Source organism: Pyricularia pennisetigena (genome assembly GCF_004337985.1).
Source record: "Pyricularia pennisetigena strain Br36 chromosome 4 map unlocalized Pyricularia_pennisetigena_Br36_Scf_6, whole genome shotgun sequence".
NCBI lineage: Eukaryota > Fungi > Ascomycota > Sordariomycetes > Magnaporthales > Pyriculariaceae > Pyricularia > Pyricularia pennisetigena.
Genome location: NW_021940918.1, coordinates 3,878,988 through 3,902,165, shown reverse-complemented (window position 1 = coordinate 3,902,165; position 23,178 = coordinate 3,878,988). Strand labels below are relative to the sequence as shown.

At 52.4% G+C, this 23,178-nt stretch overlaps 6 protein-coding genes across 6 annotated transcripts; 3 read left to right on the top strand and 3 right to left on the bottom strand.

Moving 5' to 3' along the window:
- Positions 1-4,866: 4,866 nt before the first annotated feature.
- PpBr36_06738 (uncharacterized protein) lies at positions 4,867-11,374 on the bottom strand (the record flags this gene model as incomplete). Its single annotated transcript, XM_029893881.1, has 2 exons — positions 4,867-8,116; positions 8,196-11,374. The coding sequence occupies 2 exons, from the start codon at positions 11,372-11,374 to the stop codon at positions 4,867-4,869; spliced, it is 6,429 nt and encodes a 2,142-aa protein (XP_029746203.1).
- A 596-nt stretch (positions 11,375-11,970) lies between these two features.
- On the top strand, positions 11,971-12,628 carry PpBr36_06737 (uncharacterized protein; the record flags this gene model as incomplete). The annotated part of the gene is made up of 2 exons (XM_029893880.1): positions 11,971-12,427; positions 12,483-12,628. 2 exons carry the CDS (start codon positions 11,971-11,973, stop codon positions 12,626-12,628), a joined length of 603 nt encoding a protein of 200 aa, XP_029746195.1.
- A 25-nt stretch (positions 12,629-12,653) lies between these two features.
- Positions 12,654-13,883, bottom strand: PpBr36_06736 (uncharacterized protein; the record flags this gene model as incomplete). Its single annotated transcript, XM_029893879.1, has 1 exon — positions 12,654-13,883. The coding sequence occupies one exon, from the start codon at positions 13,881-13,883 to the stop codon at positions 12,654-12,656; it is 1,230 nt and encodes a 409-aa protein (XP_029746194.1).
- Positions 13,884-14,881: 998 nt separating this feature from the next.
- Positions 14,882-18,754, top strand: PpBr36_06735 (uncharacterized protein; the record flags this gene model as incomplete). The annotated part of the gene is made up of 4 exons (XM_029893878.1): positions 14,882-15,845; positions 15,959-16,579; positions 17,478-17,536; positions 17,642-18,754. The coding sequence occupies 4 exons, from the start codon at positions 14,882-14,884 to the stop codon at positions 18,752-18,754; spliced, it is 2,757 nt and encodes a 918-aa protein (XP_029746197.1).
- Positions 18,755-19,449: 695 nt separating this feature from the next.
- PpBr36_06734 (uncharacterized protein) lies at positions 19,450-20,520 on the bottom strand (the record flags this gene model as incomplete). The annotated part of the gene is made up of 6 exons (XM_029893877.1): positions 19,450-19,506; positions 19,568-19,574; positions 19,819-19,981; positions 20,093-20,230; positions 20,331-20,442; positions 20,506-20,520. 6 exons carry the CDS (start codon positions 20,518-20,520, stop codon positions 19,450-19,452), a joined length of 492 nt encoding a protein of 163 aa, XP_029746196.1.
- A 1,007-nt stretch (positions 20,521-21,527) lies between these two features.
- On the top strand, positions 21,528-22,785 carry PpBr36_06733 (uncharacterized protein; the record flags this gene model as incomplete). Its single annotated transcript, XM_029893876.1, has 2 exons — positions 21,528-22,236; positions 22,361-22,785. The coding sequence occupies 2 exons, from the start codon at positions 21,528-21,530 to the stop codon at positions 22,783-22,785; spliced, it is 1,134 nt and encodes a 377-aa protein (XP_029746199.1).
- Positions 22,786-23,178: the final 393 nt, after the last annotated feature.

The following is a 23,178-nucleotide window of genomic DNA, read 5'->3' as shown; positions in this document are numbered from 1 at the left end:
CGCTGTGGCCAGACCCTGGCAAGGATGGCCGTAGCGCTTTTCGGTTTGGATATACGAAGCATTTACTGCAAATGACAATAAGCCTGTTAGTAAAGCGTGCAAATGCAACTTAGGTATCTTTTTTTCTTGTCAAGGGCCCAAATAGGAAATTGCTGCACGTAGTAAGATCGTCCAGGTAGTCTCCATACCTAAGCATCATTTGACCGAGACATCCTTTCTACAGTACAAACCCTCTCTCGCATCAGAATTGTCCTTGTCGGCGTTGCAGGCATGGGGCGTATCGGGCATGACTTTTGAGGGAGGAGACAGGGTTCAACGTTCAATTGGGGCAATAACGGGGCTGTACGGCGTCGTGCAATGGCCAGGAATTGTGGGGTAGTTGACCATCTTTCGAGGAAGGGTAATTGATGGCTTGCGTGCCCCGTGCATCAGTGTGTACAGTATGCCATACAGTAAAGGCAGGGGAACGGGCTCAATCAAATTGCGGGGGACGTTGATTTTAATTGATTATGCGTCGTCTTTTCTCGGCCTTGTCCCAAAAAGAAATCGACAAAACACATATTTACTAGAACCAAGGACTAGTCTAGCAAGGACTAGTCTGGACTAGTCTAGTAAGAGTGTGTATACAGACTTGGCGTTCTGTAACCAAGAACCACATACAAGTGGTAGGCTACGCGATTACGCAGGCTTGCATGCACGCACCTGGAGCGGATGGAGAGCCGGTGAGGAGAGCACTGTAGAATTAATTCATGGTATACTGGACGAGGACGTGTTGCTCCGAAGCAACCGGTAATAGGTGCCCTCGTTATTAGGCCTGCCAAAGTCGCAGAACCATGGTATGTCCTTGCTGATTCCGCAACATGAATGCCACTTTGGCCACACCTGAAGGCGCACACACTTTTTTTATCGATTTTGCTTTCTTTCATCTATGGAACGTTGGGCTCATTTTGTGACAGAACCGAGATGACGATCAAGATTGGATGGCTGCATCCAGACTTGTGGTAAATAATTAGTCGATCGAATGACTGCATTGGGGCGAGAAAACGAAGTCTCGGACATGGACCAAAACAATACCGTTTTTGTATTTCAACTGTTGCACATCGATGAGTAGTCGCTTACGAATACTGAGAGCACAAAGTCGAGCTCGTTCATCTTTTTGAAGGGGAGCTGTAACCGTGACTGTGTTTCTCCAAGGCTGGCTGTTGGCATTACCCATGGAGTTTGTGCAAGCACACTACTGGTTCGTAGACAAGCGCACTTCGAGTAATAGGCCAACTTTGCATGCCAAGGTAATTAAGGTACGTATTTCGTAGGAAGTTGTAGATCAAGCACGCGCGCCATGGATCAGGGATTCGCATGCCGTATGAAGTGGGTTTGCGGTGCTGTATCGCCCAAAAATAGGGGTGTTGACGGAGGCTTACAGCAAAGTACTACGAAGCACTTGAATAGTTACATAAAAAAGGTCGAGCAAATCGACCGAGCCTGGATGATCCTTGAACGGCCGGCGAGAGCGCTCTTGGCTTTCCCATTCACCTCAATCGCTGGCCGGTTGGAAAGAGCGCCAGAGAGCCACGAGTCATCCCCGGTCTCGGCCTACGGGGGGGGGGCCCTGGTTGATCCCCCGACCCCATCTGTTCTTTGGCTTGGTAACTTGGCAGCCACAGCTATGATGACTGGCTTTTGACAAATCCAAGTCTTGACGCAGCTGTTTTCAACCAACCACCATCCACTATAGATATACTTCAGTAGGGTATGGATATTTTTATGAGGTTTCCTGATGGGTAATTCAAAGCGCTTAATTGGCCTGGTCTTGGTCGAAACATGAGACTCTTCAGCGCGGTTCAGCAGGCAAGGATGCTCATGGATATCGACAGTCGGGCGTGCTGTTGCTGGTACAGACGTAAATTTGTTTGGTGGTGGTGGTGGTCTTTGGGCTTCTGCTGTAAACTGCATCGCGGTCAGTCTGCAGTACGTACAATCTACAGTACGTCGTACATATTCCTGCGGTACAAAAACGGCGGGGGCGGGGTCGGTGCCAGTTGAGAATCTCTGCTTCTGCGCGTTTTCCAACACTTAGCCTCATTTACAGCTTGGGCCCTCCAAGGCTGTCAGGGCTGACTACATCGGACTCTGTCAGTTTCGAACGCGGCGCGGTAGCATGTTTCATGCCTTGGGGCTACTTTTTCTTTTCTTTTTTCTTCTTTTTTGGGAAAAAGCTTCCCTTTGTTCGGATTATACTCATTGTTAGGCTTTACAGGCTTCCTCCAATAGGACTGCATGTTTTACTACCCAAGTAAAACGTTAGTCCAGGAACCGCCATCTCTTTCACGGGGATTCAACTGTTGATGCTTCCTTGAACACCTGACCTACCCCTTGTGCCATCTGAAAACAGCAATTGACTTATATACAATACACCACCAATCAATACTCTATGAAGGATGGACGCCCTCCATGACTTCATGCCTCCATGCCCTTCCGAGGGACTTTCTCCAGGCCTCCACCAAGAGCTGTCATAGTCATAAACAGCGTTATCAAGATTTGCTTGTGGGGAACGTCACACACTCTCTTCGAGGAATTTTCGAGGGAGGGATTGGTCGCACCCGTTTGGCTGGCTCATTGCAACCGAGTTAGCTAGCAATGTAACAAGAGAGGTCTATGTCAAGGGTAGTTGATGCATGCATGCGCATGTAACCACAGCACAGGACTCGAGCTCGAGGGGAAAAAAAAGTGTTTCTGGTATATTCGTAGGACCTCAAGGGATCGATTGAGCGTTCTTCATTCTGGTTTTGCTTTGTGTGTGAACCATGCTCCCTGTTGATTTGGAATCTTTTCCCAAAGTTTTATTATACAAACTTTCAAGGTGGGATTGCCAGCCCTGCTAGCATCCATGGACCTCAGGAGGGAGATCGAGCCTGATATTAGTAATATGTTCGGTCAGTCCCTCAGCTGGGTCTCGTCACTCCAAAGCAAAACCAGCTCTGATCTTCACCTGATGATCCGTCTTCCTGCCATACCATTCACACGGGTCTCTGCATTAATGGGAACAGCGGGACCAGTCCAAGACGAAGATATGCACAACCAATCAGGCCTGGGCGTCACGAACCGCTGACGAAAGACACCTCAGTCAACGGGAGCACCATAGCCGAGAGTGCATCGTCAACTTTTGGTTCCTCAAAAGGATTCTGTGTTGTCAGTTTTCACACACGCACACACACACACACACACACACACACACACACACACACACACACGCCAATTGACTAGCGCAAACCATAATACACAATATATTTTGTTTTACTCCCGATTTGCATCTTGACTCGCACTAATACCCGGACTTTAAACAAACCGACACTCCCTCCCAGCCCAGTCACACTCTAAAAGCTTTAATGTGCCAGTGTCACGCTGCCAGTCCATTCAGCTTTTCCGATGCAGCCGAGAACGCGTTCGGTTCCCTTGCACGCAAGTACAAGAAGACAGGGACGTATAGGGCTTGAATAAACACATAAAATAAATAAATAAAAGTGGTCCCTTTCAAGGCCTCGTGCTACCCACGACCGCAAATTGGGAAGAATGACGGTGGCTGTTACAAAGAAGAAAAAAAACCTTGATTGGATAAAGAGAACCGACTGTCCGCATCTGCCTATAGACAAAGGCTTGATGCAACCCGCAACTGATACCTCGCTCACTCTCTTAAACAAGCCCCAGTTTCATCCGTTGGATCCCCGTCCGCTCCTGCCTCTTTGATACCATCCTCCGTTGATCAGAAGATGTATACATCCGGGAGCATCCCGATGCTGATCAGCAAGGCAACCACAAAAAAAGAAAAAAAAAAAAAACAAAGAACTGCTATACGAAGGGCCCGTATAAAACCAGCCACGGGTACAAATACACTCGCCCCCCCCCCCACTTTCGCCCATCGGAGAAAAAGGAGATTTTCCTGCATTAAAACAAAGCTCAAATTAAACCCAGAAAAAAAATCCCATCTGGAAAGATCAGGGCTAAAAATGCTAAATGAACCGGCTATGTGAAGAGGAGGGGGAGGGGGGTGTGTATCATGCGCGGGAGTGAAAACAATGCAAGGACTTTTTTTTGCAATGCAATCCGAAAAAGGTCGGACACATACACACAGCCTCTCCAAATATAGGCGTCACCGGTGGGGCCTGATTTACAACCCCCTTTGGTCCCCATTCTTTTTTGGTTCGTTTCCCCTCATAGACGATCCAAGAAAACAATAAACGAAACAAGAAAAGAGAAAGAAAGAAAAAGCAAGTGAGTGATTGCCAAAAGCAAAGGTTAGTTAAATTTCCGAAAAAAGAAAAAAAGAATATGTGGGGCCATAGTTGCAGATTTCGATCCCATGGGGAAAAATTGTCCGATTACCAGACTGCCAAGCTTAAATGTACGTATGTGTATGTTCAGCCCGTCTTTTATCGGGAAGAAAATGTGTACGGTACTGGCCCCGTTGATCATGGTTGCTACGCTCTGCTTACTGCGTACACTCAACCCGCATTCCGTGCCACCACCTCTTTCACATCAACCTGGACAAGGTATCCGATGAAGGGTGATAATGTGACATACCCACCGGAACCAACCAATAATAATTTTTTTTTTTTTTTTTTTTTTTTGAAAAAAAAAAAAGAGAATTAAAATTGGGTCGTTTTCAATTGCCATTCGTGGGGAATGAGGGTATCTTGCTGTAATCTATGCACCAGTTAAACAAAACAGGGAGTGAAGCTATGCCAACCTATTAGTAGCCCAATACCATCAATACCCAGAACACAAGATTATTACACTAAAGCAAAAAAAAAAAAAAAAAAAAAAAAAAAAAAAAAAAAAAAAAAAGCTCAAGCCGCCCGTGTTGCCTCATTATTCATCATCCAAGTAAACAGGTATACCGTAGACGCAGACCGCCGCCGCGGTCAGGTACCTGAACCTGCAGACATCCCTCGCCTTGGCCACGGCCTGTACCAGAGAGGTGTGGGGCTCCCTCGCCGCCGGCGCTACCTCTCTGTCAGCGCTCGCCACGGCGGTCCTCTTGCCGCCCCTGGTCTTTGCCTCCTCCTTAAAGACACCTTCGCCGACCAGTCCCCACTCCTCAAAGACCCTGACTGCCAGCCGGTCGATGTCGCGGTCCGTCACGTCCCACAGCGTACCCGTGACGGCCGGACAGCCCGCCATCAGGTAGTTCCACACGGGACCATGCGTCTCAAAGTCGCCCGCCTCAGCCAGAGACGCCGAGCTGCAGCCCCAGAGCAGGACCGCGGCCCGGCAGCCTCCCTGGAGCCGGCGAACCGTCCTGCCTCTAATGTACTGCGCGCCGCTGCCGTGCCCAAAGTAGAGTAGGATGTCCCTGCTGCGGAGCGCCTCTTCGAACTCGGACTCGGTGGGGACGCGCCCGACCATGCCGTGCCAGTTGCTCTGCTTTCCAAGAGACGACGCGAGAGATGTCTCAAAGGTGGTCTGTGTTGTCTTGAGATCGCCGCCAGGGTTGAGGATCCATGTGCCTGAGTTTCGGGAGACGTGCCTCCCGCTCAAAGGAAGGTTCGGGTGCTCCTCCGTTGTTGTCTCTGGTCTTTTTCTATCGAGTAGCAGTCGCCGGAGGCATTCTAGGGAGGGAACACGAGAGACAGCGTTACCCTCCATGCAAGGTAGGGACTCCCACGGAAACACGTGCAAAGCCTTGTCCAAGACAAGGACAGTATGGGCGTTTCTATTTTCAGTTGAGCCCTTTCTGCCGTTCGTCTCTTTCATCGCCGTGTAGTATGAGTGTAGAGCGTCAAAGGTATCAACGCTCATTGCGTCAAAGTCAATCTCATCATAGGCATTAGGCTCGCCATGGAACTGCAGGATATCCACGACAAAGTAGAGCAGGTCGTTCAGAGCATCGTCAAGATCAGCACAGTCGGGATCAGTGACGTCTCCCAAACCCACAAAGAGTTCCAGGATTCGAGGATCAAGCGTAACCTTGTTAGCCGTGGACGCGGAAGCCGAGGCCGCTTTTGACCTTTTGCCCCAGACTTGCTTCCTGGATGGCAGGTGCTTGTCCAGAATGTGAGTAAAGCTCTTCTGGAACCGTGCGAGCAGCTCAGAACAGCGCTTTTGTTGGGAAAAAATCCCCTTGAAGCCACCGAGCCATACCTGCTCAACATTGTCGAGCAAGCCCTTCAGACGTCCATCGAGCTCCTCTCTGTGGGCCCACCAAGCCGTTTTGGCGCCCTTGGCCGACATGTCTCGAGCGTCGTGGCAGCTCGCGTTGGCAAGTTCAATGATTTCGAGCAGTTCGGCGCGGCCTGTCTGGTAGTTGAACGATTCGTTGTCCGTGTCGCGAGAAGTTGCGCGCTCGAGTGGTAGGCGAATGACAAAAGGGGTATGACCTGCCTGTAGGCGCGAGATACACAAGTCGTGCTTGTTGTCACTTAGCGAGACCGAGATTACCGTCCAGTCCTTGGGGATTATGTCAATGTAGTCACGCTGAAAGCGGCTCATATCCGCAACGGGGGCCAGACTCAAACGTCCACCTGGAGAAGAATCTCCCAGGCTGATCGGCATCGGCCACTCAAGTGCCTCGTTCCTGATGGCGTGCTTCTCCAGAAGCAACGCTTTGCGCTCCCTCCTCCATGTAAGGTTCTGCGCCGCTTCGACCGAACAGGTTGCCAAATCTTGAGATCCCACGAGGCGAGGTTTTGATGTACCCGTCGCTGAAAGGATCAGCACGGTGCTCTGTAGCATTACAGCTATCCGGTGCACCATGGCCGCATCTCCCGAGACGACAGCGATCGAATGGGCCTCCACAAGACAGTCATGGGCGGCTTGGAGATTAACGAGAAAGTCAGGGTGACGCTTGCTGGCAGCACCAGCGGCAGACCTCCCTTTCTGAGGCTGTGTGGGTTTGGCGGGCGACGGGCGATCGGAAGCACCTTTGCAAACTGCAGGAAACGAGAGCGTCGAGTCCTGTATGACTGAGAAAACTGCATCCCTTGTCATTTGCTCCTGACACTGACCAAAGTGGCACATTGCTTGCGCCAACATTTCTCCAAGTTTGCCCCTCGCCAGCTTCGTCAGAGCTTGAGACTTTTGAAGCGTCTCTTTTGCAGCGTTCCAGTCTTTTTTGTTGACAAACGAGACAGCCTTGTGCACTGCTAGGGATGCCTTCAAGGTAGAGATGATGATGTCGGTGGACTCTGACGGTGCAGGGACTGATGACGCGGTTGTGCTCTCAACTGCTGGTGCAGCCTTCTTGGTTGTCCTGCGCGCACTTGTTGTGGTTGCAGCAGCCTTTCGTGTGGCTTGTCTCGCGGCTGGCTTCTCCCTGATCGGCAGCTTGGCGGTTCTCGCAGTGCCTTTACGCGCCATTGATGAGGCCGGTTCTTTATCTTCATCTTCAGCCTCCTTCTCGGCCACCTCGGCGATTTCCCTGTCGATGGCGAGCAGTGTCTCCTCAGCGCGTTGGATCATCCTGAGCTCTGCTTCAAATTGCTCCAGATCGCGGTAAAGCCCTCCGAGCTGACATGCTAGGGCCACGGCTGTGCATGACTGGTCACCACCAAGAAGTTTGGAGCTCGACAAGTTCGCAAGCTCGAGCGATCGCTGCAGCTTGCCTGCTCTCAAGTACACGGAAGCCATCCAGGACTCGCACTGGGCCAAGTAGAGCCTGGCACCTGTGGTCTGTGCAAGTTTCTGTGCTTGTTCCGCGTAGTATACCGTTTCTTGGAACATTCCCAGGTGGGCATAAACAGAGGACAAGTGAGACAAGCTGCGGAACAATGGATGAAAAAGTCTCCAAAACTCCGGCCCAGCGGTGACCGTCGAATCGCCAGATCCCGAGCTTGGAGCCCCAGCCACAGATGCCACGAGGCTTATACTGCCCTGGCTTTCATTTGCTTGATCCGTTGTCGGTGAGCTCAATGCGGCTCTTTCGAGTTTCGTCCATTCTCGAAAGAGAATACGAACTGTCTCCCTTGCATGGACCAAAGCGTGGTGTGCCTCGCCTTTCTTAGAGGCTATCATTGACTGTAGTAGCGATGCATATGTTATCAGATCTCTGCGCTGAGACCTGGCTATCGAATTGTTGGATACATCTGTAGCATGTTTCTGAGCTTGCTTGAAGTGCACCTCTCTAATAGCCAAGTTGTTAGTTTCAAAATACGAAAAAAAAAAAAATCAAAAGAAAGGGTCCTGGTGGCTTTTGTACGCACGCCTCGTTCAAGTTACCAGTGAACAGTTGGAACTCAGCAAAAGCAAGGTGAAAATTTGCGATGCTCTCCCGAGAGACAACCTCTTTTTCCTGGGCAAACTTCAAGCCAGCTTCGAGAGCTTTGTGGGCCAGAGAGGATCGACCCGTACTGGCATAGAGCAATGCTAGTCTGGAGTTTGACGCAAGCCGGACGTCGGTGTCCGATTCTTCCAGTAACTCCGAGATTTTTGTTACAAGCTCGAGAGCAGAGAGTTGGAGAGAGTCTTGCCCCATTGTCTTGGAAAAGTCTATTAGTGACTGTAGGTGACGAACGAGATGAGAGGCATCGTCAATGCGTCTTTTCAAGTCCGCGGGTGTTAAGCATGCTTCCGTGATCGTTTTCCACTGACGAATGGACTGCTCAATACGATCAAGGTCCGGTGTTTGGGATTTCATGGCAGAAAGCGACTTGTAGTAGGCCCTGTAATGCTCCATATAGCTACTCAGAGCCGAGTCTTCTCCGAAACCAGACTTCTTAATCAGGCCGACGACAGCCTCGATCTGAGACTCTATTGCCGGGAGTTCATCCGAGTTGTCGAGATGGACAACAAAAAGACATAAAAGCGTTCGCAGGCGGCATATCGGATGTCTCGTGGGGTAATACTTCGTGAGTAGTGATTCGACCGTTTTATCAGTCATCGTGGGAAGCATACGGTCACTTTTCATGAGAATGAAGTGTAATCGATGTTCCCGAACAGCCATCTGTTCCAGTTCCGTCATATCGACTGACCAGTCTATCCAAATCTGCTCTAGCTTCGCGATAGATGTCAAGATTCGTGAAAGACTGGCTGTTTTAGGACTGCACTTCCAGGCAAGGGCAGGGGGTAGGCTTGTCGAGGCTTGAACAACCTCATCGAGCGCCCCATCCTCTATCAATGCGGACCTGAGTGTTTGTAGTGCCCCAAGAGCCTCGCTAATGCGACCCAAGGATTGACAGAGCTCAGCCATGCGTTCGAGTTTCATAGCAAACTGCGTCTTTTCCTTCTCGGCTGCAGGGCGATGCTTGACGCACTCGATGGATCGGCGCAGTGCTCTGAGCGGCTCCGGGTCTTTGGGGTCTTTGCTAGACTCGACAAGTGAACTGTAGTGGATCCAGTGGAAAAGTGACATTTTGACATAGGGCGAGTTGCCTGGAGACCCAGGCTTGGGTGCTGCATCTCCCATGTAATCAAGGAATGTGAGGCAGTCAGCTAGGATGGAGTCCATTTGCGTCCAGCAAACTCGTTTTTCGTCCATAAGGATCTTGAGCACCAAGAATGCCGAATCGAGCATATGTTGCAGCATCGTAGCCAGAGTTTGTCGCCGCTGTTCGTAGCTCACAAAATCCTTGGTGCTTCCACTGGCAGGTATAGGTTTTCCCAGCCATCTTAGACAGAACTTGGGACATTGGAGAACGAGCTCTTCCATGAGTCGTTTTGAGGAAGTAGGTATTGACTCATGGTCTACTAATGCGTTCATTGCCGATCGTCTGGCAAGATTCACATTTGTGAGCAGGCTCTCCAGATCACTGGTGTTCCCCTTGAGTACGCCTTGGATACCCTCTAGTACTTCGCGTAGCAGGTTCTCGCTCTCGGCACACTGTTCGGCATCCTTGAGCTGAACGGAGAGTAGTAGGGCCGCGACGGAACAACGGCTGGTGTCCGAGTCCTCATTGGGCTGTAACAGTCCCTTTAGTCGTTTGATCCAGATAGCTGCCTCCTGGTACTGCCTTGACTCCCTTGCCATAGCCCCGAGGGCCTGATATAAACTGGCTAATGGCGATTTGAAGGACTCGGTCGGCTTGAAACCCTTATCCTTGGCCAACTGAACGACGCGTTGAACGGCGTCTGCACAGCTGAGATACAACGACTCATCCGCGGCGGGCTTTCTTCGAACATAAGCCCCGAGACACCTCCATAATGGCTGGATTATGTCCTTATCAACGTCACCTTTGTGCCCAGCCAAGCTCCACCAGTGTGTCCTTGCTTCCAATCCAAGGACATGCACCTCGAACGCGGCCGAGGGCGAGATGTTTAGACGCGGCTCACATGCTTCAGAATCGACCTTGCTCGACACACTCGGCGAGAGGGACAACAGGAGCTGAGAGAATGTCTCCAGCTGCCGAGCGGCCTTGTCAGGGGTCTTGAGACCACATTCCACGGATGCGAGCAGCAGGCCGAGGGGTGATATTTTGGTAGCATCTTTGAGGTATTCGACAGCAGGTTGAGTATGTTGCGGCTTCTTCATTAGCGAGAGCACCCTGAGGGCCAGCAACTGCGTCGATATAACCAGTTCAGTGATTGCTCCGGCGTTTTCAAGCTGCATCACACCAAAGTCAAGAATGTCTGACACGCGGGCAACTGGAGCTGCCGTTTCCGACTGCGCAGCCCTCGCCGTCTTTTTCTTAGGAGCCGGGGCAGCTGCAGTGGATGATCCCAAGAGGGAGTCCAATCGCTGCTTTAGATGGCGAAGCTCCTTGACCGCCTGATCCAGCATCCCAACTGCGACTAGCCGACTTGCGAGCGCAGAAAGACCATTCTCCAACTGTAGTTCAGGTAGTTTTGTCTCTCCCGTGGCCTGAAGCCCCCTGAGCGCACTGAAAGCTACGCGCGCGCATTCTACAACGGCCAGGCAGCCATTGGACCTGGCCGTTGCTGCTGCGGATGATGAAGAGGTCGGCCGTGGAGCTGGTTTCGTGGGCGAGGAGGAGGTCCTGTTCAGGGTTCGTGGGTTGAGAGGCGTCATCGGTGCAGAGCTCGATCGTCGCAGCGCAGCCCGGGATGCCTTCTTGGCAAGACCTTGGGCCTCGGCCGGCGGCTGGGCTGCCGCGGCAGATGCAGGTTTTGCAGCATCGCCGAGTGTCTTCAAGGTCGCATTCACAACCTTGGTGGCGAGTCCTGCGCGCTCCTTTGAGGTGAGACCTAGACCGTCCGGCGCAGATTTTTCTGCCTTCTTGGCTGGGGTTTTGGCAGTTGAGGCCTTGGTTGTTCGGGTACTCTTTGTTGTGCGCGTCTCGTTTGCGGTCGAAGGTTTGGTAGGGTCAATCGCGTCATTTGGTATAAGCAGGTTCTTGAGCAGAACGACAGTAGCCGATGAACATGTCGATATGGATGAGACTGCAGATAGGACTGAGTCCGCCTGCGCCTGAGGAGTGGATGCCATGTAAGAAAGCAACGCGTTAAACAACCTGGTTCCTAATCATATCCTACTGACCAAAAAACAAAACAAAAAAAGCAGTGTTTGTAGCCCATGGAAAAGCTATATTCTAGTAGCTGTCAGGAACAGAACGAGTGACGATCGCGAAGCATCGCAATGAGCATATACTAGCAAGCCAACAAAAATGTTAACCGTTCAAAGATCCATTTGACGATTGATTGTTTGTCTCCGGCGCGCTGTTTCCGAGACCCGCCGTCTTGCCCTAGTCCCTGGGCTAGACTCGCGACCCATTCGTTTGTTTAATACTGTGCGAGCCTCTAATCAGATTGACAAATCGGCAAATCCGTTGACAGGGCAACGGCCCCACCATGGATCTCTGGCGAGTGCAGGGGTCAAGATTTCAACGCGCCAAGCCAACCCGGACAGCTCCGCGGTTGAGAACCAAGCCATTGTACCCTTCTTTCATTTTTTTTTTTTTGTGTTGTCTAAGTTGAGCATCTAAACCGTTGACGACGAACACTTCCAACATCACAGTTTTTTCCAGCACATCTTGCCTTGTACGAGCAAGCCCCCGTCGATTCCGAATATCCTACGCTCCGAAAATGTCCGGGCTACGTGCAATCAGCCTATTCTCGCCCCGAGGCTCCAAGGCCCTCAACGCTATACTTTCGCCAGTCCACTCTGCACAGCTCGCAAGGCAATACGGTGGCATCCGGCAAATCAACTATGGTCCAGGACCGCAAACAGTTTTCAGCACCGAGTTTTGGAAAAACTTAATACCTAAGCCGTTTCGCTCGAATAATCGCATGAAGCTGCGAAAGACAAAGTCCAAGGACTGGAACCCAGCTACCTTTTACATTGTCATTTTCCTGTTCATTGGGTCGATGTCTATCCAGATGATAGCCTTGCGCAGGAACTTTGAAAACTTTATGCGACAGTCGGATGTCAGGATAGGTCTGCTTCGTGAGGTGGTTGAAAAGCTGCAGAAGGGAGAGAAAGTCGATGTTGAGCGGGCTTTGGGCGCAGGCGATCAACAAAAGGAACAAGAGTGGGAAGATGGTATGGATCTCCAAACGATAATAGCGTCGGGCTCAAACGTCTAACACGTGTCTAGTCCTCCGAGAGATCGAAAACAGCACCCCAAAACCCAAGTCGAAGCGCCAGAAGAAACAAGCATCAACAGAACCAGCCGCAGCTGAAGACACCGAACAGAACTCTGAGCCTAAGCCAAGGAGGACGTCCAGCGCCGAGTTCTTTTAGTCTCTGAGCAGTCTGATCTTACAGTCTATGACAACATATCTTTGAACACCGCCGAATCTTGGTGATCGTATCCCGGCTGAGCATTGGAAGCCGCCCCAGTCGATGTCCGCCCGAGTGCTTCCACCAGTGCAGGCAAAATGACCTCGGTCGGCATCTCGACTCTGACCCCTTCTGCTCCTGTCTGCTGGTGGTCTATATCTACAAAAAAAGCATCCTCTCCTCTCACTCCCCCCATGTTCACGATGGCAATGGGTTTGCCTTTGTCCTTTGCCAACTTTGCAAGTCGCCAAGCAGAGTATGTTGCCAGGGACGTCCCCAGGATCATAAGCTTGCCTGCCCCTGTGACTGCCTCTTCGGCAGCAGCCTTGACGCTCCCAGCGATACTTTCACCAAACATGACCACTGCTGGTTTCAGAATGCCGGCGTTACTGGGCGACTCCCACGCCCCGTCCTTGTCCACCTCAATCTTTGCTACCTCGCCATTACTCAATTGTGGCGGATGTGCCAGACAGGTGGGGCATGCGGGATATCTGAAAGTGGTGTACGGAGCATCTGGCAGGTCGACATCTCCATCTGGGTTCGCCTTTATACCCTTAGCTCTCCGCTCTGCCGGATCTTCGGTCCCTAGGGCCCCCGAGGCTACGGCCTCCTCTAGAAATGCCGCCCAGGCAGGATTGAGCCGAGCTAGATTCTCTTGGAATAAATCTCGGGGATACTCGGTCTTGCAGCTGGTGCACACCAACGCCCGGAGATAGCCATGGAGCTCCACAATGTTCGGCCTTCCAGATGCAACTGCCAAACCTTCAGCCGCGGCGTGATGGAGTCCGTCGACGTTCTGCGTAACGACAGACGAAACCACGCCCATTTTTGCAAGGTCTGCTATCGCTCTGTGCGCAGCGTTTGGTCTCGCATTCTGCAGCGAGGTCCAGCCCAGAAAGGACCGCGCCCAATATCTCCGGCGGGCGGCATGGCTGGCCAGGAATTCGTGATGATATATCGGCCTGTAGGACTTGTTGACGCGGTATGTTCCCTTGTCGCCGCGATAATCCGCAAGCCCCGAAGCTACGGACAGACCAGCACCCGTCAGACATGTGGTGGTCGACGGGCCGTTCGCGGATGGCGCCGCGAGGAATTCCAGAAGGGCTTCTACAGCTCCATTGGTCGTCTTGGCATTCACGGGAAATATGCGCGGTGAGGCAAACACATCGGTGTAAGGGATGCGCATTAAAGGCTTGCGCAAAGCCGGACCTGACATTGTTGCAAGCAGGGAATATTGAGAAAGGGTCGGACCGAAAATATATTCAATGTATAATCTTAGCTGTGTAGCAACAGAATAATTCTGGTTTTTTTACCATGTGTTGCTACACTGGGACGCCGGCGGACTGGCTGGATTAGAGTTGTCATCGTCATCAAGGGTGGATGCACATCGTGGCTTGTGCAGAGTTTGGTAATCAAATCCACTTTTGACTGCCTTCGACAGCCGACGCTAGTGGGGCCACTCATATAGGCTTGAAAGGCTTGGTAGCCACAGGGGCTAGGATATGCCCGATTTTTGTCAAGTACGTCGGCAGTAGGTACGTGGTAGCTACAAGGTACAGGTATTTGATGGTATGCGAATTGGGTTCATGGCTGCAGGTGAATGTAGCCTCAGTCACCCAAGCCCTGCAGGCGATTGTTGAATAAGTAAGCAATCTCTGTGACAGCATCTGCATGCTGTCCGCGTTTCTTAATGCACGGCTACTAGAGTAATTGGCTTCCACAGAGTTGACGTCTTGCCAATCAATCCGATGAGCGTCACTCATCCCACAGGCCGATGTCGCGTGCCCTTTCTCTCTTTCAACCCGGCTTGACTGACCATTGTGATGCAATTGGGCTCCATCCTCGAGCCGGAAAAATTCCTAATGGGCTGCCGGTCATCCGCCCATGATTCGATCTGCAAAGTAGGTCGGTAAATGGTAGCGGGATTGTTTCTTACTTATAGGCCAGTTTTGAAGCTACACAGATCCCCCGGCCAAGACAAATCGGTAGCGGTGACTCGAAATGCCTCAGTAGAACCGACCAATGCGTCTAGGGAAAGAATACACAAAAGTTGCAGACGCGATAAAAAATAAAGGATAAAACAAGCGCGCCAACCATTGTGCCGGCCGGGCCGAGCCTATATTGAATCGCGTCGCTGTTTGTTTTTCTTTATCCCCATCTGCCCATATTTTATTTTGACTGGCTCGCCTAGACTGGGTTGATCAGTTTTGATTGATGCCTCCGTTTCACGGCGCACATCATCCGGGGCCCTCGCTGTCGCTGAGGTTGAAGGCTCGGGTAATTATTGATTGGCACCTCCGCGGCAGAATCAGCTTAGTCGGCATCCGCAGCCTCTGCGACGCAAGCAATTCGAAGCTGTTGAGAACACCCTGTCCCGACCACCGCCGCCACAACAACCACCAACACGTACACCAGCACCAGTGCCGGATCTACCAGACCTCTTCAGCCGCAGCCACTTCCAATTCCCCCTCCACTACGACCACCAGGGCCTCTCGAAGTCTAATTTTGCCGCCACCGTCTCCCACCTCGCTGAGTCGCCGTACGTCAACATCCACTTTATACACCAAGCTTGTCGCAATGGCGACGCAGCAACAAACACGCAGCCATTCGGGCCACGGTCACGGTCATGGGCACCATCACCACCACCACCACCACCACGGCGACAATGTCTACCTTACGTCACGCAACAAGAACGACGCCGGCGTGCGTATCACCCGCATCGGGCTCTTCTCAAACCTGGGCATGGCCGTTGCCAAGGGAGCGGGCGGCTACATGTTCAACTCGCAGGCTATGGTCGCCGACGCCTGGCACAGCATGACTGACCTGGCCTCGGACGTCCTGACGCTCGCGACCGTCAGCGTGAGCCTCCGCCCGCCCACGGACCGCTTCCCGACCGGGTTCGGCAAGATTGAGAGCCTGGGATCGCTGGGCGTGTCAGGCATGCTGCTCATTGGCGGCCTGTTCATGTGCTACAGCAGCCTGGGGACGTTATACGCTCACCTGTTCCTTGATCCTGCGGCCGCTGCCGAGTTCATGGCACACGGGCACCATCACGGACACAGTCATGGGGCGCACGGGCACGGGCACGGGCACGGACATGGGCACCTCGCCCCTAGCTTGAACGCCGCCTGGTTGGCAGCCGGCACGGTGGTCATCAAGGAATGGCTCTATCATGCTAGTAAGTTGGACGTCACTCTGACGAATTTACCCATCCCCTCTCCATTTTGTCCTCAGCACCCATTTTTATCAACCCAGATCAAATGGACTGACTTGACCTCTCCCCCACTACAGCCATGAAAGTCGCCCGCGAACGCAAATCCTCCGTTCTCGCCTCCAACGCCGTCCACCACCGAGTCGACAGCCTGACGGGCATCGTAACGCTGCTCGTGATCCTGGGTGCCAACTTTTGGCGTAACGCCGAGTGGCTCGACCCGACGGGCGGTCTTTTGATCTCGCTGCTCGTGATCCGGGCCGGATTCAGCAACACTGTGGCGGCGTTCCAGGAGCTGGCGGACCGCGGCCTCGACGACGAGGTCAAGCAGACGGTCAGCAAGCACGTGGCGCGCAGCCTCTCGGCCCTCGAGGATTGCAGGCACGATGAGGTCGAGCTGCGCGGCGTCACGGGCGTCAAGTCTGGGCAAAATTACCTCGTCGACATAGAGCTGGCGGTGCCTAAGGCCTGGACGGTGGAGGAGTGTCGCGTGGTGGAGGACGCCGTCCGGACACAAGTGGGTGGCAAGGTGCGTGGCGTCAGGAGGGTAAGGGTGCGGTTCGTGCCGAGGGAGCAGGATGGCGAGGAGGCGCGCAGGTTTGACGAGTTCATCCCGGGGGACGTTGAGCCGGCTCCCGAAGAGATTGAGGATGATGATCACCACGACCACCACGACCACGACCACAACGGTCACGGCAATGGTAACGGGAAAGGCAACGGTCACCGCAAAACGCAATAGGGATTGGGGTCCGGGCGGTAGTATACACGGTCTAATTTCGAGGGCCGCATTGCATGCATTCTTTTTGTTTTCGGCGCAAGAACGGCGGGCGTTATGTGGTTGTTGGTGATGTTTCAGCAACTCACTCGGACTATACTGATACCTAGACTGCTCACCGGGAGTTTTCCTTTTGTCTCATTTTCGTATGTTTTGAAAATTGCGAAAGCTTAGAACACGAGATGTGGGATTGTTAGACTCATCTAGACAAGAACATTTTCGATTTGAATCATTGTGAAACTGAATTAAACTGTTTCGATTGAGGCGAACAGTGCTACATGTATTGTTGTGCAGCTCGGCAGTTGATTGACAGGAAGCTGTGAATACATGCAGTGAGCAGGAATTCGATTTCCTCCCAAAGTTTTATGTTACATGAACTTTTACCGAACAACAAGCAATTGGAGGGAATGACCAAATAGAAATTCAAGCTCGGATGTTTTGTTTTCACTTGGGCTCAGAAAGACCCTTCGGATCGGAACCATCTGATATCGACGCGAACGGACCCTGGTCCTTGCAGGGGCGGCCCCGCCAGACAGGGATTTACGTCACCCGCAAAGTCGGCGCTATTTGCACATGTGCTCTCTTCTTCTCCACGCCGGCCCAACATCCCCCCCTTTCAGTTGACTATCACCTTGTCTGCAGTACTTTACCTACCCCTACCGAGCCATCCATAGGGCTTTATCAGTCTTATTAAAGCATAATACTCACTTTGTTATAGCTCCGGAGCCGACACCATGTCCTCAGACAGGATGGCGGGCGTCAAAGGCGAGTAATTGTTTTCCCACTTGTCCATCGCAGATTAGAACTGACACACACCGCCTCAGACGTCTTCAAAAGGGGCTGGCACCCGGAGAAAGAGGGCACAACTTTCAAGCAGCAGGTGGTATGTCCGAACCCACCTGACTCGGCTCTCAAGCCTGTGTGTTTGGTCATGTCATGTATCAGAACCAGGGCCTAAACCTCCTATGCTGTCTTATTTTTCTCCCAGACTGGCGTCTTCCGCAGGGATGACGGTGAGCGAGCCGCCAGCAGCCACAGCGCTACACCGATCTCCCAGCTCAGAGACCCGGCCTCGTTCGCGCCGCCGCCGAAACGTACGACCAACATAATACCCCCGCCGCCCCTCGCCCCGCGCTCGTCGACATCCTCGACTCCCCAGCCTCAACAGGAGGAGGCGCCTGCCCCAATCCCGTCACCACAACCCCGCAGGCCCAACCCGCCAGCTCCCCCGGTGAGGCGGAGCCAGACTCAGCCCAGCCCGCCGCCTGCCGGGTATGGGGCGGCAAGTCCTGCGTCCTCGGGTCCTCCATCGCTGCCTCCGAGGCTTCCACCGCGGCACGGCAACTTCAGCCCGCCTCCGCCGCTCACGGCTCCCCAACAGGAGGCCGACCCAGATGCAGGGGTGATGAACCGCGGGGCTGTGAGCCGGCTCGGCGCGGCTGGGATATCCGTGCCGGGGCTGGGCATCGGCTCCTCGGGCAAGACCAGTTCCACTGTCTCACCTTCCGACCGGCCCAGCTCGGGCCTCTCCTCGTCGATAAGCGGGCTGTCGTCTCGATTCGGCAAGCTGTCAACATCGTCATCATCACCCGCACTCTCAACAAACGACCCGGCATCGGCCACGGCCGCGCCGAGCCCAGCGAGCGCAGGCGGCGGCACGACCTTTGCCCAGAAGCAAGCGGCGTTCAGGACGGCCAGCAACTTCCGCAAGGACCCGAGCTCCGTGTCCCTGGCGGACGCGCGTGCCGCCGCCTCGACCGCCAACAACTTTAGGCAGCGCCACGGCGAGCAGGTGGCCGCTGGGCTCAAGACGGCCAACGGCCTCAACGAAAAGTACGGCATCGCGGACAAGGTCTCTTCCTACCACCAACAGCACCAACCACAGCAGCCCGGCGGCGGTGCGCAGGCGACGGGCTCTCCCGGTGGTGCGAGCAGCATTGCGTCGACGGCCAGCATGGCGGCGGGCTTGCTGGCCAAGAAGAAGCCCCCTCCGCCGCCTCCGCCGAAAAAGAAGCCGGCAGTTACAGCTGCTGCAGCTTCTTCTGGCGGGAATGCAGATGTGCCGCCTCCCATACCAATGTCGACCCGACCTACTTTTTGAACAAGGAGACCAATTACATGCTAGTTGGAAATCATCATGTCAGGCCGGCGAATGGGTCGCAGCGCAACTTTCATCACTGGTGCTGTAACGCTCAGGCGGTCATGAACCCTAGCCGGCAAATCCAAGCCATGACCAGGCTTAGTGATCGCCATCACGACCCCCGTGCTCCGTCCATTAGGTCCATAGTAGACAATTCTCTCAACTGGGCAACCCGCATCTTGTCATCTTAGCGCGTTGTTAGATGAGAGGCTGTTTGAACTTGAATAGTTAAATACTCAGATATCACGAGAAATGATGGATAACAAGGATCTGGACTCAGCAAGTGGTCATCCATAGAGGAATTTCCAAGCCAATGATCAGGATTATGTTGCAAGACTTGCTTCAGCAGCACATTGACCAGCTTCACTAGTACTGTTAGGGACAGTTTGGGCATTTAATCACTCTTTCTTCAACAAATCTTCAATACGAAACCGGCAACCTTATCGACATCAGTCTCAAATGGACTCAATGTTTGGGCTTTTCATTACGTTCATCCGCTGTGTATTTATTGGCAACAGGCAACGCCTGATCAGATAACTCTCCATTTCAAACATCCCCAAGGCTGCTTATAATCGCAATTCCATCTGCCGTCAGATGCCCAGAGACTCCATGTGATGGATTTTCCCGTTAATGCCCTGCCTTCTGTAGCGCAGCGTTTAGCACTTCATCTCAGTAAGACCGTCCTTCCAGAACGTGAAAAACGGCGTGATACCCTACAAACAAGTCTAATATTAGCACTGCTCCTGCTGTTTTCGGGGTCTCGAGAGTACGTACATCTTCCCTGTAGTTGAGCTGTGCAAGTAACGGAGTCGAATGTTAGCATCATCTATCATGAATGTTTCTACCCTTGTTTGTTTGGAAGATTCCGGCGTGTTGGATTCTCGAGACAATCCAGAGCCATTCAAGTATTATACGGCACATCGCGAATTCAATGGAAAACGTACCAGAGCAACCCTATAAATTTGATTTTGTTAGTATTACCCAGGCAAGAATCAACAGTAGGTTCGGGTTGCATATCTACTCACATTCCATCGGGGTCGAAATGCTCTCCAATGTAGAACTCGAAGTCCTTCATGTTGGGAAGAAGCTTGTTCTTGACGAATTTGGTGGCCTTATCCTCGAAGGCCTTAATCTCCTCTTCAGAGGCACCATTTTCCTGCTTGTGCTTCTTGATAGCCTTGAAGAATCCTAATATATCGGAGCAAAGTACGCTGTTAGTATGTTGTAACTAACAACTGGTCGGCTCGCCATTTCCTTCGATGTAGGTGTATATATATGGTATGGGCCGGTATCTCTCACCCTTGAGGTGGGTCATGTAGCTCTTCTTGTCGAAGCTGGAGCTCTGGAGGCGGAATGAGTGGATGATGTTGTTGACCTTGGTGGGGCCGTCCTCGAGAGCCTCCTCGGCTTCCTCAGCTGAGGCATTGGCGCCAGTGTCTAGTATGGCAGCAAGCCGTGTCAGTCCCATGCTCATCTGGTGGCGAGGATCGCAATAGTTCTTGCGTCACTGCTCATGGAGGCCTCCGGTTTCACACACCAACGTTGACGGCGTCGATAGTGATCATTGTGCAGTCGACCTCGTAAACGACATCATCAATAAGCTTAGGGTCGTAAGCGTCCGAGAACATCTCGCTTCCGGTCACAACATCCTATAAATCAACGAGGTCAGTTAGCGACGCGACAGGCGCTTGTGTAAAAACCACCCTACTAACCTTGTAGATAATCATCTTGGCGGTATTTACTAGTGGCGATAATAGACAGAGGCGTGGCTGTGGAAGCAATTGATCTTTGATGCGACAGAGTAGTCTTAAAAAGATTAAAGCTGTGATGGACAAAGTCTGCGCAAGGCGGGGTTAAGTAAAACCCTCTGGGAAGGAAAAAAAGACGGAGTGCCCCGCCACCTATTGCTACAGACCAAGAATTAGACTAACCCGAAAGAGGTGACGCGGAAAGGGGGTCTGAGGGGAAGGCGAATTTCTACGAGTTCAGCATAGCATGACATATCACGTGTGCTGGTGTAAACACTGAACAGCTTGCGACAGGGTTTACCGCGTCTGTTCACGGTAAAGTAAGGGTGTCAAGCCAATCCGCCCCTTGGTGTGGAGGCAGATGACGAAAACATTAAATTCAGGTCACTAACGTGCATTGCATGGAAGCCTTGAAATGAAGGAAATAATTGATGGAGACGGAAAAAAATCTCTGATCAGCCCATTGGAATTAACATTCACGGCAGCATACGATCCAACACTCTTAACGCAAAGACCCGGGAGAAGTTGTTCGTTAATGGAACGACTTTACGGAAGTGCCGGACCATTATTTCAAGCGAAATTGAGCAAACTGGAGCGTAGTCTGTGGCCACACGCCTGATCGGTGATCGGCAGCACTACGCCTAATAGCATCAGTCATCAACAGCAATTTGATCTCCACACCATAACATCCGACCGAGGAGGCGACTTTTTTCTGGACCGTCACGAAGTCGGCCAATTTAATCTTCTTTTGACCTCTCTTCGTGTCTCTCTTTTGCCTTTGGTGTAACCCATTTGTTCTTATCTGATCCGAATCAACATCACCGACTTCGTTGTCGGATTTCTAGCTCAATTGTCTCCTTCATCAACTTCAATTCGGTTGTACAGCTCCCACCCGACCGATCCGGAGTTCGGCCTACGCCTCTCAATTTTCGACCAGCATTTGATTGATAGAGATTGTTGTCTATACAGCCCGAAATCTCTCGGTGATGGTCAATTCCGTCGGCAACATCACCGCCATGGCGAACTCGACCGTCATGTCTGATTTGCCACCCCTTCCTAGCTACAGCCTCTCGCCGCTACCCGATCTGTTGCCATTCATCTCCGACTTTTGGCTTCCCATCATTCTTCCGCATGTCGCATACTGGATGCTGTCGCTCTTCTTCCATCTAATCGACGTCTACGACCTGTTTCCTCAGTACCGTCTTCATACCCCCGACGAGATCACTTCTCGAAACCACGCCACCCGCAGCGAGGTTCTCCGCGATGTCCTCATCCAACAAGTCATTCAGACCATAACGGCGGCAGTCCTGTCCGCCACTGACGAGCCTCAAATGGTTGGCGGCGAGGATTATGCCGTTGCGGTGTGGGCTACGCGCATTCGCCTGGCTCAGCGCGCTCTTCCGACGATACTTGGCGTCTTGGGCCTCAACGCCGCCGCCCTTTCCAAGAACATGGCCTCTACTGGCCACACCTGGCTTGCCGGTGCGCTCGCCGGTGGTCACTACCCCGCCATGTCGAATGAATTCGTTGCCGGAGCCACAACAGACGCTGCTTTTGCGGCATGGGAGTTGGGCCTCGCCAAGGCGATATATTGGTTCATGCTTCCAGCGCTTCAATTCTGGTTTGCGGTCGCGTTCCTCGACACATGGCAGTACTTCTGGCATCGTCTTATGCATGTGAACAAGTGGATGTACAGTGAGTAGCAGCTCTGATCCCAGCCTCGACCCGATGTCATGGAGCTTGAACGCTTGACGAGTCGTGCCGATGTCATCGTCATATAGCCGTCTTTTAAATTGCAACTAACCGCTTTCTCTCACAGCCAATTGGCACTCTCGCCACCACCGACTCTACGTACCTTACGCGTACGGTGCCCTGTATAACCACCCGATCGAGGGCTTTTTGTTGGACACCGTAGGAGCTGGCCTCTCCTACAAGCTGTCTACAATGAGCCCACGGATGGGTATGATGTTCTTCTGCTTCAGCACTATCAAGACGGTAGATGACCATTGTGGCTACAAATTGCCCTGGGATCCGCTGCAGAGGATCACGAGCAACAACGCCGCCTATCATGACATTCACCACCAGAGTTGGGGTATCAAAACCAACTTCTCACAGCCTTTCTTCACCATCTGGGATAGGTGGCTGAACACGATGTACAAGGGTGATGTCACAGACAAGTACGAGAGGGCCAAGAACGCCGCTGCTAACAAGGCGGCCAAGACTGCCTCTGCCAAGGCGAAGTAGAGGTCGAAAGCCTAAGCTTGATACCCTTGGTCTTTTGAATTCACTGTCCTCTATATTCCATTTGTTATTTTTATTCTTCCCAATGGCTTTGTCCCGGCCATTGTTTCTGATTTATTCCCACCGTACAAGACTTGGGTTGAAGTGGAGTGTGGATGTGGGTAACTTGGATCTACCGCGACCTCGGCTAGGCTTGGTCTTTAACAGATATATCTTATGGGCATTAGGGGCGTTTCGATCTCATTTTTGATAGGTTTGGGAGTTCTTAATCGTTTACACTATTGGTGGAGTATTGGTAATGGTACACATAGACGGAAACTCAGGGATCGGCCGAAGGAGTGTTCGGCTTGTATGATGATTTGAGCGAAAGGAGATGCGGAATGTGTACCCGGGACA